This window comes from Tamandua tetradactyla, chromosome 16 (genome assembly GCF_023851605.1).
Source record: "Tamandua tetradactyla isolate mTamTet1 chromosome 16, mTamTet1.pri, whole genome shotgun sequence".
Classification (NCBI taxonomy): Eukaryota; Metazoa; Chordata; class Mammalia; order Pilosa; family Myrmecophagidae; genus Tamandua; species Tamandua tetradactyla.
Genome location: NC_135342.1, coordinates 44,091,509 through 44,104,157, shown reverse-complemented (window position 1 = coordinate 44,104,157; position 12,649 = coordinate 44,091,509). Strand labels below are relative to the sequence as shown.

The window sequence follows — 12,649 nt, the reverse complement described above, 5'->3', positions numbered from 1 at the left end:
CCCACAAATGCCCTCACACTGCAAACACAGTGGGACTCGGAGGCCACAGAGCAGCTGGAAGTCGGCTGCAGAACCCCCAGCAGGGACGGGAGACACATCTGGACACCCCTCAGTGGACTTGCACAGTCATGGGGAGAAACAAGCACATCCTCTGTATGCAGGAAGAGGGGGCCCCAGGGAGGCTGTTAAGTGAAGAGAGCAAAGGGCCGAACCGCGTGGGTGCTGAGCGGAATGAGAAGAGGAAACCAGGACATTCCAATTTGCACGTTTATGCATAAAAATCTCTGTGAGACGAATCACAAACCCTCACAGGGATTCGCTTTAGGGAGGGATATGGCTGGCCGGGGACAGGGCTGGGAGGGAAACTTTCTACAACACGCCCTTGATCTCTTTTGGATTTTCCATTATGGGAATGGAAACCTGTCCAATAAATGAAATCAAAGCTGGGGGTAGGGTGGCTGGGTAAAACATAGGATGCCCAGTGAAATACTGCATGGGACATACTTTACTAAAAAACTCACTCATTGACTATCTGAGGTTCAAATTTAATCGGGCAAACCATATTTTTATTTGCTAAATCTGGCAGCCCTGGGGAGTGGGGGGTAGAAAAGGACAGTGTTTAGGGCTTGCCTTCCTGACTATGGCTTAGGGGCTCTGCTTCATTCATTCAATAACAATCTGAGCACCTGCTCCCGGCGAGGCCCTGTTTCAGGCTCTAGGATTGCAGCTGGCAAAGAGGAAGGTCCCCAGGCCTGCCCACATGGAGCGCACATCAATGATAAGTGAATAAAAAGAATAAACCAGAGCACCAGGGACCATGGGAGCAGGTTCAAGGCACTGAGACCAGCGGTCAGAAAGGTCCTGAGGAGGGAAAGAGAGAGAAGGGCAGGGAAAGGGCCTGGGGTTTGGGGCAGATTGTGGCTCCAGAAAGGAGAGAAGGGGGTGGGAGTGGTGGGTGGGGTCCAGGGTGGAGGGAGTCCGGGGGAAGGGGTTTGGGTTTTGTTCTAAGGTTTGAGTAGGGTCACGGTACCCAGGAGGGTTTTCCCCAGTGCTGGGAGCAGGATGTCACACGGGGCATCAAGGGGCACCCCCCCCAACCCCATCCCGGGAAGCTGGCCACCGAGGAATGCCAGTGGATGAGGCCGGGGGTGGGGGGGGATACACTGATGCTGAGGAAGGAGAACAGAGGCTCGAGGGGACCCGCCGGCCAGCCTGAGGCACCGCCAAGGCCGAGGCGAGAGGAAGCTGGAAAGCACCCGCCGCAGTCAACATTCTTGAGAGAGCCCCAAGGATGATTCACCAAGCAGCCGCCAGACACACTGGCCTCGCGGGGGTGGAGAAGACTGGCCTGTGCTGGTATGGGGTGGGGGGTGGCCAGGCTGACCCCACCTGGCCTGCCACTGGGGAACGGCCCAGACAGGGCCCCGGAGGAGTGGGGTCCGCAGAAGTGGGGAGGCAGCAGCCCGCCCAGTGGAGTCACGGTGGGTCCGAGTCCAGGCCCCCAGAGGTTCCCTGGCCATCCCCGGCTTTCCCCAGAAGATGCTTCCCCAAGGTGTGTCTTGAAAATGGGTCTTTTGGAAATTGAGGGAACTAAGAACACCTCGTGGAAAATAAATTAGTGGCGACTACCTCGCGTGCTTACATGCGTCCAGCTCGGTGGTCAGAGCTGCGTGCCGATGAGCTGTCACCCTCCCCTCATGAGGCCAACATCTTGCTCCCATTTCACAGAGAAGGACACTGAGCGACAGTGATGGGGAGCTCACTCCTCCTGCAGGCCTCGCCCCCCCCCCCCACCACCACGTGCAGGGAAAACACTCTCCCTTGGCTGTCCGAAGCCCCAGGGACAGGGACTCTGCAGGCTCTGAGCCCTCGTACCCGGGGGTCGATGACCAGGTAGGTGCGGATGTTCATCTCCTTCAGGTAGGGGTCCCGCTGCTGCCCATGCCCATCCTCCACGTCAAACGCCTTGTCCAGGTGGTTCAGCGTCGCCTCCGTGATGTGCACCCGGCTGGGGAAACCGAGTCAGCCAGGGCCGCAGGACCCAGGGAGGGCTGGCACCCATATGCGGAGGCACAGGGGGCACGGCCAGCCCCATCCCCACCCCTTGACCCCAGGCAGGCCCCACCCTGCCCTCCGACCCTGCGCTGCCCAGCCAGGCCTCACCCCGGGACTCCGGCCGCCTCCATCCTGTTGGCCAGGGACACATCATGGGACCACACGTCATACTGCCACTTGCGCAGGCCAATGACGCCGCAGAGCACATTCCCTGAGTGGATGCCCACGCGCATGCTGATGTCCACGCCCGTGGCCTCCCGCACCTGCCTGGAGTAAAGGAGGCCGGTCAGCCCGCCCCGCCCCACCCCACCGCCGGGCTGCCAGGGGTCCTCAGCTACAGGAAGGGCTCACAGCACCCACAGGATGGAGCACGCTTGCACCAACGCGGCCTCCTCCTGCAGGGGGCCCGGCTCGCTGGCCTGCGGCAGGTGCGGCCACCCCTGAACCCAAAGGCTGGCTTTGGAGGGGAGTTCCAACTGCCCCTGGGCACTAAACCTCAGGACCATGGACTCAAAGGCCCCTCTACAGGCCTTGGCAATCTCTTCAACCCCCCCCCAGGAGCTGTGGACTTTCCTGCAACCTGGCCCTGCCCCGAGCACTGGTCAGTCTGGCCGAGCCTGCCTGTCCTCCCACCACCACAGGACCCCACTGGGAGCAGGATGTCAGAGGGAACCCAGGAAGCACTGAGGGCCAGTCCCCAAACCCTGGTGTCTTCAGGGGGGAGCAGGAAGCAGAGGGAGCCTGGAGTCAGACCCTGAGTCTGAGAGTTGCCTGCCCCGAATCCCTCGGCTGTCGCTAAGGCTCAGCCCTTGGGGGGAACGGGGCCCCTCAGCCCCATCCTTACGCTGCCCAGCTCTGAGCTTCTGAGACCCTCTGCTGGGACTTGGGGCCCTGTCATAGGCGGGCCCAGGGAGGAGGCGCTGAGGGTTTGGACCTCCTGGCTGGCTGAGTGACCCAGGCAAGCTGTTTAGCTCCACTGAGCCTCAGTTTCCCCATTTGTAAAATAGGGGTGATGCCTGCCTGCCTGCCTTCTACACCCCAGGAGGCAGAAGGGGTCCAACACGGGGACAGGACCCACCACCCCAGGCCTGCCCACAGCACCTACTTAATGGCCTCGCATATGTCCAGCCCCATCTTCACGCAGTTCCGGGCATGGGTGGGCAGGGACACAGGCAGGCCTGACACGCAGTAGTAGCAGTCGCCCAAGATCTTGATCCGCATGCACTCGTTGGCCTGTGGGACCAGCAGGGACCAGGGGTCACGCACATTGGCCCGAACCCACTCCCCACCCTGGTTGAGCCAGGCTCTTTCCAGGCCAAGGGCCACCTCCTGGGTTCCCAGCCACCAGCTGGGAGCATCAAGAACACAGGGGGCTCTCCGGGAAGAGCCCCCAACCAAGCAGCAAGGGCGAGAAGTGTTACTCAGGTCAGCCACCTGAGTGCCTCTGAGGGTGAGGGTCTGCCTCTGTTTCATCTGCCCAAGCAATGTTTAAGCCTCTACTGAGTGCCCAGTCCAGGGCCAGGCACTGGGACACAGCAGTGAACAAAAGCCCTTCAACTGCAGAGCTCACGTGCTGTTGGGTGAGTTGGACACTACAGAAGATAGATAAAATCTACAGTATGCCTAAAGGTGCTAAGTGCTGAGGAGAAAAATGAGGCACAGGAAGGGAAAAGAAGTTCTCTTTGGAGAGGGTGACATTTGAGCAAAGACCAAACAAACTAAGGAAGCAGCCGTGCCAGTCCCTGGAGGAAGAGAGGGCTTGAGAAACAGCAAGGCAGCCGATGGCTGAAGTGGAGCAAGTGGGGCGAGAGGAGGGCAGAGAGGCAGTGGGGCCCGTAAAGCAAGAGGTCAGCTGGTACAAGGTACCCCAAGGGAGGGTTATGCTGCTGGGTGGGTGTGGGAGCTAGAGGGGAGCAGAAGAAAGACAGGGATGGGGAGAGAAGAGTCAGAGAAAAGTGAGGCAGGGCCACATGGGGAAATGGGAAGGGGAGGCCCAGGAGGGCTAAGGTTCCAGCAGAGGTTGTGCTGCTGCCAAGGAGATCCTTGGTAAGGCCTCAGAGAGGCAGCCACACATACCAAGGCTCAGGGTAGAGTTTTAGGGAATCCGAAGAAGGAACCAGACCTCTGCTTTGACCCTCTGATCCCACTTTCCACCCCGACCCCCAGTCCACCGACCTTGTGGGCACATGAACAGACTGCCCTGGCCTCTGGCGGGAAGGAGGCAATGGGGCCCAGTGCCTTCCTGCAGGCTCACTCGGGGAATAAAGGTATCTCTCTGACCCCAGGTTCCATGCCTCTTCAGGCCTGGTGTATTGTCCAGCCACACTGACCTGAGTGTGACATCATCCCTCCCAGGAGGCTCCCTGAAGCTGCTCACACCTTCATGAATAATCCTTTGCTAAACCCTCCTCCAGTTTCCCTAGCTGAGTGTGTGCCAAATTGTTTACTGCTGGACTGTCTGGCACAAGCTGAGTTCTGAGTGGCCAGAGAGATAGGAGGACAGCAGCTTTCCTCAAAAGCAGCAAGAGGCTTGGAGAGGGCCCAGAGACGGGCTCAGGGCTCCAGCTGCCCTCAGGTCTATACTCCGTGCCCAGCCCCAGCTCCCCACCAAGGGACCTGTGAGCCAGGGAAAGCCTGGCGGGAGGTCACACTCCTCAGGAGGCTCTCCTCTGCAGCAGACAGATTCACTGTGTCTCTGCCACAACCTGGGCAAATTGCGGCAGCATCTCTATAGGCCCCGGCTCTCGGGGGAAGTGACAATTCTGGAATCTGGTTGCTGGTAGAAGAGGCTGGGACCAGCCCTGGGCACTGCAGCTGGGAGGCCAGCACCTGCCACGGCCTCTCTTTCCCCACCTGCATGGGGCTGCTTACCTGGGCTGACCAGAAGGGGAGGGAGACTGTGTACAAGAGGGGAGGCAGGTCCTCGAGCATCACAGCACGGAAAGGACCAGCTGTGCCTGACCCAGGCCCCTACCCCACATATAGCCTAATCGCTGGGGGTCCCACCTGCTGGGTCAGGAGAAGTCAAACAGCTCCTGAAGGAAGGAAGGAAGGCTCCAGCCAGACCTCTGAGTTGCCCAGGACCCTACGCCCAGGGCAGCACACCTTTCCACACCATGTGGGGTTCTGCCACAATTTGGTTACCCCCTGCAACAGGGAGCTCACCACTGCTGAGAAAACCCCTCCTAGGGCTGAGTAACTCTGAACAAGAAAAGGTTCTCCGTAGCGGGACCTCAACTTGCCTCTCACCAAGATCTAGACTAGTGATCCTCTCCACAGGGACTCACCTGTAGGGGGCTCTTAAAAACGCTGATGGTGCTTTATTTAAGCTCCCCATGCAGTTCAAATGTGTAGCCAGGACAGAGAGCCACTGCCCTAGATCCTAGTCTTCAGTTTCTACTTGGCTGCCACCTCTTCCAAGATGCCTGCCTGATACCTCAGACTGGACTACACAGGTCCCCCTGGTCCCCTGACCCCCTTCAAAGCACATGGCAGCAGTCTCGTGAGGGCAGGCCCAAGACCTCCTAGCTCAGAGCCTGGTACTTAGCAAGTCTCAGGATGCATTTGTGAGTAATAAATGACTTAGTACCCCCACAACACAAACACACACACACTAGATCTGAGTGCTACTCATGAGAACAAAACAGGCAGTAAATGAGACCCCAGGCAAGCCCTATCTGGTTGCCAGATCCCTCCCCACTTAGCTGTACTCTGGAGCCCCTCCTTGCCCAGTTTCCCTCCCCTGCTTGGCACCGTCCATGACAAGTGTCCTCAGGTCAAGTTCCCACCTATTTTCTCAGCCCTCGAGTCCTTGCACACCTGCCCCTCATGACCTTAACCCCTTTTCACCCTATCTGAGCCACAGATGATGTCCTTCCATGGACACATCAAGCTTTCTCTATATTCTGGACTTTAGCATGTGCTGTTCCCTCTACTCAGAACACTGTTCCCTTTCCTCTTCACCCTTCAAGCTTCTTTTTAGGTTTTTCAAGCTTTACTGTGCACACAATTCACTTGGGATCCTGTCAAAAGGCCAAGCCTGATTTGGGAGGTCTGGGAAAGGTCCGGCATTCAGCAGTTCTCCCAGGCTCCAGGTGAGCCAAGGCTGCTGGCCTCCATACAGAGGAAAGAGCCATTGCCTCCTCCAAGCAGCCTTGTGGAACCATCCTGGAGTTCCCACAGCCCCAGGAGTGCCGTCATTCTCACCCACCAGCCCTCTCACTCTGGGATGGGGCAGGACTCTGGCTGCCTTGGCCACCATGCACCCTCCACCTGGCAAATGCCAAGCTCTTAGAAGCATTTTCCAACCGAATGCTAAAATTCAGCCCAGGCCTCCCTGTCCCAATTCCAGCTCAGTGCTGGGCACATGACACCCCTATGGACACAGCGGGGTTGGGGTGCCTGTCTGACTTCACAGTCAAGAGTGGGGATGGGTGTGGCACCAGGATAGGCAGGAGGATGGCCAGGGGCTCACCTTGGCGATCTGGTCAAACTTGCCAAACAGCTCGTTGAGCACCACCACCAGCTCCTTGGGGGAGCAGTCGCTGGCCAGCCGCGTGAAGCCCACGATGTCTGCATAGAGGATGCTGGAGGGTAGGGGGCAGCAGGAGGGTCAGAGCCAGAAAGACAGGGCAGCAGGGGTCCAAGGGACCATTCAGAGCCCCTGAGTACCCACTAACCCTGGGCCAAGGGCCTCACCCACCTTGGTCCCACCTCGGCCCCATCAGCCTTCACAGGAAGGGACAGTAGCCTCTGGCCACAAAGATGAATCAAAGTGCCAGAGGCTTAGCATTAAAGCAAACTAGAGCAACCCCCAGAGCAGGCAGTGCCCTTTCAAACCTCCAAAGTCCCCCAGTTGCTGCAGAGGGCTGACTGGCACTCTTACAGGCAGTGGTCTGACAACAGAAACTCTTCTCCTTTCCAAGGATTTCCACCTTAAGCACAGACTTGAGAACAAACACCACTGGCAAGGTGTGAAGCCAGGCTCTCTGAAGCCAAACGCCATGCCGCATACAACACAATCTAGTCCTCATGCCACTCTGGATCCTATTCTACAGGTGGGCAAACTGAGAGTCAGGGAGGTTGAGACTCGCTGGAAGCCAGAGCTGTCGCTTGCACCTGCAAGCTCCTGGGTGGCACACAGCCCAGGGATAATGCCCACGCTTTGGAGACGGTTAGGTGGGAGAGTGCAGGATCCACAACTTACATGCACAGTAAGATTCTGCAACCCCTTTAAATCAGCCACAACAGGTGAGGTTGGGGAGGTACTTGGCAGTCATGTGCCCGGTGTGTGTGGTGTGGGGCACTTCCTTCTGGAGGTGGGTGGGGGGTATGCATCCCTTTGAGAATCATCTGATGGGTAGAGACCCTTTTCCTCCCAACAATCATGTTTGCTCACACAGTTTTGCAACTTCAGGGGGCTCCTGGATCTCCCCTAGCACCAACCCGATGGCCCAGATTTAAGGACCCTGATCTGCTCCCACCTCCTCGGAAAGCAAACAGACTGAGGCCCAGGGAGGGGCCACGGAAAGCCATGATGAGCCAGGTCTCTGCCCCTCTGCCCAGGCCCTATGTGGACTAGAGTCTGACCCTCCTGTAGGTCAGGGAGGTCACCTGCCCCAGGGCTGAGAGGTCATGGACCCAGTCCAGGGGGACAGTGCCCACACACGCACGGCCCTGGAGGTGGCTGCCCTAGAGGGCACAGCCTCCACACGCACTGCCCGTGGCCGGGAGTGCTGCCCATACACGTGCTGCCCCGGTGCTCACCTGACGTTCTGGTGCCGCTTCACGTAGAGACTGTGGAAGTTGTTGTCCGGCATGTAGCGGCGGTCGCCCCGTTCCTTAAGCCTCTCGATGATGGCCAGCTTCATGCCCATGGAGATGTGGGCCGGCAGCACCGACAGCAGCAGGTTCTCCTGGGTACAGGGGGGGCAGGCAGGTGGCATCAGTCCTCAGGCCCAGCCAACTCGGCCTCCACTCTCCCTGCCCACGTTGCCTACATGGCCCTCTGGCTCTGCTGGCCTATGTGCTGCCACCCCCCTGAGGCTGGGAGCTATGGGGTCATGGGGTCTCAGGGGTATGGGAGGGGATATGGGGGGCACAGGGGCTGTGGGAGTGGGGGTCTGTGGGACATGAGGGTTGAAGGGGACATGGGGGACTGTGGGGAGGCATGGGGACAAATGGATTGTAGTGGAGACAACAGGGCTGTGGGGGGCATGGAGAGGGCCTGGGGCCTGCGAGACAGATGAGGGAGGCCTGGGTCAGGGCCAGGCTGTGACTTCAGGGAGGCGGGCCCTACCTGCTCCGGGGAGGGGGGCCCTACCTGCTCCGGGGAGGGGGGCCCTACCTGCTCCGGGGAGGCGACCCTACCTGCTCTGGGGAGGGGGGCCCTACCTGCTCCGGGGAGGGGGGCCCTACCTGCTCCGGGGAGGCGACCCTACCTGCTCTGGGGAGGGGGGCCCTACCTGCTCTGGGGAGGGGGGCCCTACCTGCTCCGGGGAGGCGACCCTACCTGCTCTGGGGAGGGGGGCCCTACCTGCTCTGGGGAGGGGGGCCCTACCTGCTCTGGGGAGGGGGGCCCCTACCTGCTCTGGGGAGGGGGGCCCTACCTGCTCCGGGGAGGGGGGCCCTACCTGCTCCGGGGAGGCGACCCTACCTGCTCTGGGGAGGGGGGCCCTACCTGCTCTGGGGAGGGGGGCCCTACCTGCTCCGGGGAGGGGGGCCCTACCTGCTCTTGGGAGGGGGGCCCTACCTGCTCTGGGGAGGCGACCCTACCTGCTCTGGGGAGGGGGGCCCTACCTGCTCTGGGGAGGGGGGCCCTACCTGCTCTGGGGAGGGGGACCCTACCTGCTCTTGGGAGGGGGGCCCTACCTGCTCTGGGGAGGCGACCCTACCTGCTCTGGGGAGGGGGGCCCTACCTGCTCTGGGGAGGGGGGCCCTACCTGCTCCGGGGAGGGGGGCCCTACCTGCTCTTGGGAGGGGGGCCCTACCTGCTCTGGGGAGGCGACCCTACCTGCTCTGGGGAGGGGGGCCCTACCTGCTCTGGGGAGGGGGGCCCTACCTGCTCTGGGGAGGGGGGCCTACCTGCTCTGGGGAGGGGGGCCCTACCTGCTCTGGGGAGGGGGGCCCTACCTGCTCTGGGGAGGGGGACCCTACCTGCTCTGGGGAGGGGGGCCCTACCTGCTCCGGGGAGGGGGGCCCTACCTGCTCTTGGGAGGGGGGCCCTACCTGCTCTGGGGAGGCGACCCTACCTGCTCTGGGGAGGGGGGCCCTACCTGCTCTGGGGAGGGGGGCCCTACCTGCTCTGGGGAGGGGGACCCTACCTGCTCCGGGGAGGGGGGCCCTACCTGCTCCGGGGAGGGGGGCCCTACCTGCTCTGGGGAGGGGGGCCCTACCTGCTCTGGGGAGGGGGGCCCTACCTGCTCCGGGGAGGGGGGCCCTACCTGCTCGTGGGAGGGGGGCCCTACCTGCTCTGGGGAGGCGACCCTACCTGCTCTGGGGAGGGGGGCCCTACCTGCTCTGGGGAGGGGGGCCCCTACCTGCTCTGGGGAGGGGGGCCCTACCTGCTCTGGGGAGGGGGGCCCTACCTGCTCTGGGGAGGGGGGCCCTACCTGCTCTGGGGAGGGGGGCCCCTACCTGCTCTGGGGAGGGGGGCCCTACCTGCTCTAGGGAGGGGGGCCCTACCTGCTCTGGGGAGGGGGGCCCCTACCTGCTCTGGGGAGGGGGGCCCCTACCTGCTCTGGGGAGGGGGCCCTACCTGCTCTGGGGAGGGGGGCCCTACCTGCTCTGGGGAGGGGGACCCTACCTGCTCCGGGGAGGGGGGCCCTACCTGCTCCGGGGAGGGGGGCCCTACCTGCTCTTGGGAGGGGGGCCCTACCTGCTCTGGGGAGGCGACCCTACCTGCTCTGGGGAGGGGGGCCCTACCTGCTCTGGGGAGGGGGGCCCTACCTGCTCTGGGGAGGGGGGCCCTACCTGCTCCGGGGAGGGGGGCCCTACCTGCTCTTGGGAGGGGGGCCCTACCTGCTCTGGGGAGGCGACCCTACCTGCTCTGGGGAGGGGGGCCCTACCTGCTCTGGGGAGGGGGGCCCCTACCTGCTCTGGGGAGGGGGGCCCTACCTGCTCTGGGGAGGGGGGCCCTACCTGCTCTGGGGAGGGGGGCCCCTACCTGCTCTGGGGAGGGGGGCCCTACCTGCTCTGGGGAGGGGGGCCCCTACCTGCTCTGGGGAGGGGGGCCCTACCTGCTCTAGGGAGGGGGGCCCTACCTGCTCCGGGGAGGGGGGCCTACCTGCTCCGGGGAGGGGGGCCTACCTGCTCTGGGGAGGGGGGCCCTACCTGCTCTGGGGAGGGGGGCCCTACCTGCTCTGGGGAGGGGGGCCCTACCTGCTCTGGGGGGGGCCCTACCTGCTCCGGGGAGGGGGGCCCTACCTGCTCTGGGGAGGCGACCCTACCTGCTGACGCTTCTCGATGCGCAGCTTGCGCCGGATCTGGGTGCACTTCACGGTGTAGGTGAAGAGGTCGCGGGCGGCGTCCTGCATCTGGTGCTTGTGGAAGGCGCCCGTGAGGTTCCCGCACAGGAAGACGGTGGCGTAGGCCAGCAGCTGCGGGGCGGCCGGGCTCAGCATCCAGCCTGGTCCAGGTCAGCCCTCCCCTTCCCTGACCCCTACTTCTCAAGCTATCACCCCTTCCTGAGGCAGGAGGGGAAACTGAGGCCCAGCCAGGGGCTGTTCTCCTAGTGAGACACCAGGACCACTGGAGCAGACATCAGGCCCCTTCCCCACATCCACCCTGCTTGGCCCGGGTGGGCGGGGGCACCAGGGACGAGAGAAGCCGTCCTTCCTGGGGCAGCAGATGTGGCACCAAACCCCACAGCACCCGGAGCCCAAAGGGAACACCAAGAGCACGCACGGGGCACAGCACCCAGCCGCCCCAGACCTGGCACCCAGGCTGGCTGGGGAAAGGCACCTCTCTAAATCACCACAAGGTATTGATAAAAGGTTCACCTCACGTAACACAAACACAGAAAGCCTGTCCCAGGAGGCACCCCCGGCCCTGTCAGGGTGGGGGTTCAGGAAAGAGGCAGAGACCTGGGGCGCCTCACCCCACAACAGGGCACTGGACCAGGGGAGGAGGGAAGAGCCTCCAGGGGACCTAAGCCGGCAAAGAAAAGGCAGGATCCCTGCCCGGGGCCTTCCCGGGGCTCTCGGGCCAACCATCCCGAAATGCTGCTCCGAGACATCTGAGGCCCAATTCGCCCACCCGGAGCCCAGGGTGCCCAGAGGCCCCGCCACCTGCTGCCCCGAGGCCGGAGCCCACCCCTTACCTGCAGCCCCACCGTGGCGCTGGGCGCCGTGAAAGCCCCCATCAGCAGGCTGAGCACCAGGAGGTGGGAGGCGGTGGAGACGATGCCCGCGGCGACGGCGCCCTGCATGCTGAAGGGCAGCAGTGTGTACACGACGAAGACGATGAACAGGAAGAAGGGCACCTGGGGGCGGGGCCGCGTCAGGGGCGGAGCGGGGCCGCGTCAGGGGCAGGGCGGGACCCCCGCCAACGGGAACTGGGCGCTGACGACCGGCCAGCAAACCGAACCCCGAGCCCTTCAACAACCAGCCGGGACTGACCTGTGCCCTCCACCCTCAGGACGGGGCCCGGCACCCCACCCCTACCCCACAATGTGGCGGCAGGGACGGACACCACGGAACAAGAACACACCAGACCAGGGCTCTCGGTCCAGCCCCCCTCAGCCTTGTTCAGTGCCCCCCATGCGAATTTGGCATCAGTGCCAAAGCTGAGCCTCCCCGGGCGCGAGCGTCCCCGACCTGGTGCCCACAGCTGCATGGCTGTCCCTGGGCAGGATCAGGAGCGACGGTGGGAAGGCCAGCTGGCCTGCCACTTCCGCTGCACAGGCCCCCTGCCCTCCAGCAGCTCAGGGCCACGGGGCTCTCCCACCTGTTTCTGCACCTGCCCCTTCCAGGAACACCACCCGCACTTTCCTGTGGGGTCGCTCCTCTCCCTGCTGACATTTCAGCCTGTGTGGTTAACCCTACCCCAGCAAAAGTCCAGTCACGTGGCCTGGCCTGCCGGTCAGAGGCTGCTGTCCCTTGGCAAGGGAGAATGGGCCAGGCCAGGCCAATGCACCCAAGCCTGGTTGTGATGCTGGTTAAGAAAGGGCTATTGTTTTCGGGAATGGGGGGCAGAGGGAAGGCACCAAGTTTCCATGTGGGTAGCCTGGAGCTGCTGGCACCCATTTCTGTCCCCCATGTTGAGACAGACTGCCTGAAATGAGGCAGCATGGAGGAGAGCAGAGTTGGAAAATAGGGCAAGAGGAGTCAGGTTCTGAGGCCCAGGACTGAGCCCTCAGCCTTTCCTGGCACATAAGCCAAGCAGACCTCTTTTTCCATGTGAGCTGGGGTCCAGTCACTTCCAATCAATCAAGGGTCTACCCCAAAATACCACAGCCAGGCACCCAACCGGCGGCTCTTCCCCCCTCGCCCCCATCAGCGCAGATAACAAGAGGACACGGTCAGCCAGGTCCCAGCCCAAGTCACAGACCCAGGGCTTTGGACACAGAAGGCCCTTGGCTGCCAACTGGATGCAG

General features: G+C 62.5%; 1 protein-coding gene across 16 annotated transcripts in view; it reads right to left on the bottom strand.

The window, feature by feature from the left end:
- ADCY7 (adenylate cyclase 7) overlaps positions 1-12,649 on the bottom strand; it is a 65,281-nt gene that overhangs the window by 17,941 nt on the left and 34,691 nt on the right. For all 16 annotated transcript variants that reach the window (XM_077132389.1, XM_077132392.1, XM_077132396.1 and 13 more), the window contains 7 exons: positions 11,375-11,536; positions 10,503-10,652; positions 7,822-7,970; positions 6,530-6,641; positions 3,161-3,288; positions 2,164-2,322; positions 1,876-2,008 (listed from right to left, as the gene is read on the bottom strand). In XM_077132389.1, the coding sequence (XP_076988504.1) occupies positions 1,876-2,008; positions 2,164-2,322; positions 3,161-3,288; positions 6,530-6,641; positions 7,822-7,970; positions 10,503-10,652; positions 11,375-11,536 (993 nt within the window). The remainder of the gene's footprint in view (positions 1-1,875; positions 2,009-2,163; positions 2,323-3,160; positions 3,289-6,529; positions 6,642-7,821; positions 7,971-10,502; positions 10,653-11,374; positions 11,537-12,649) is intronic.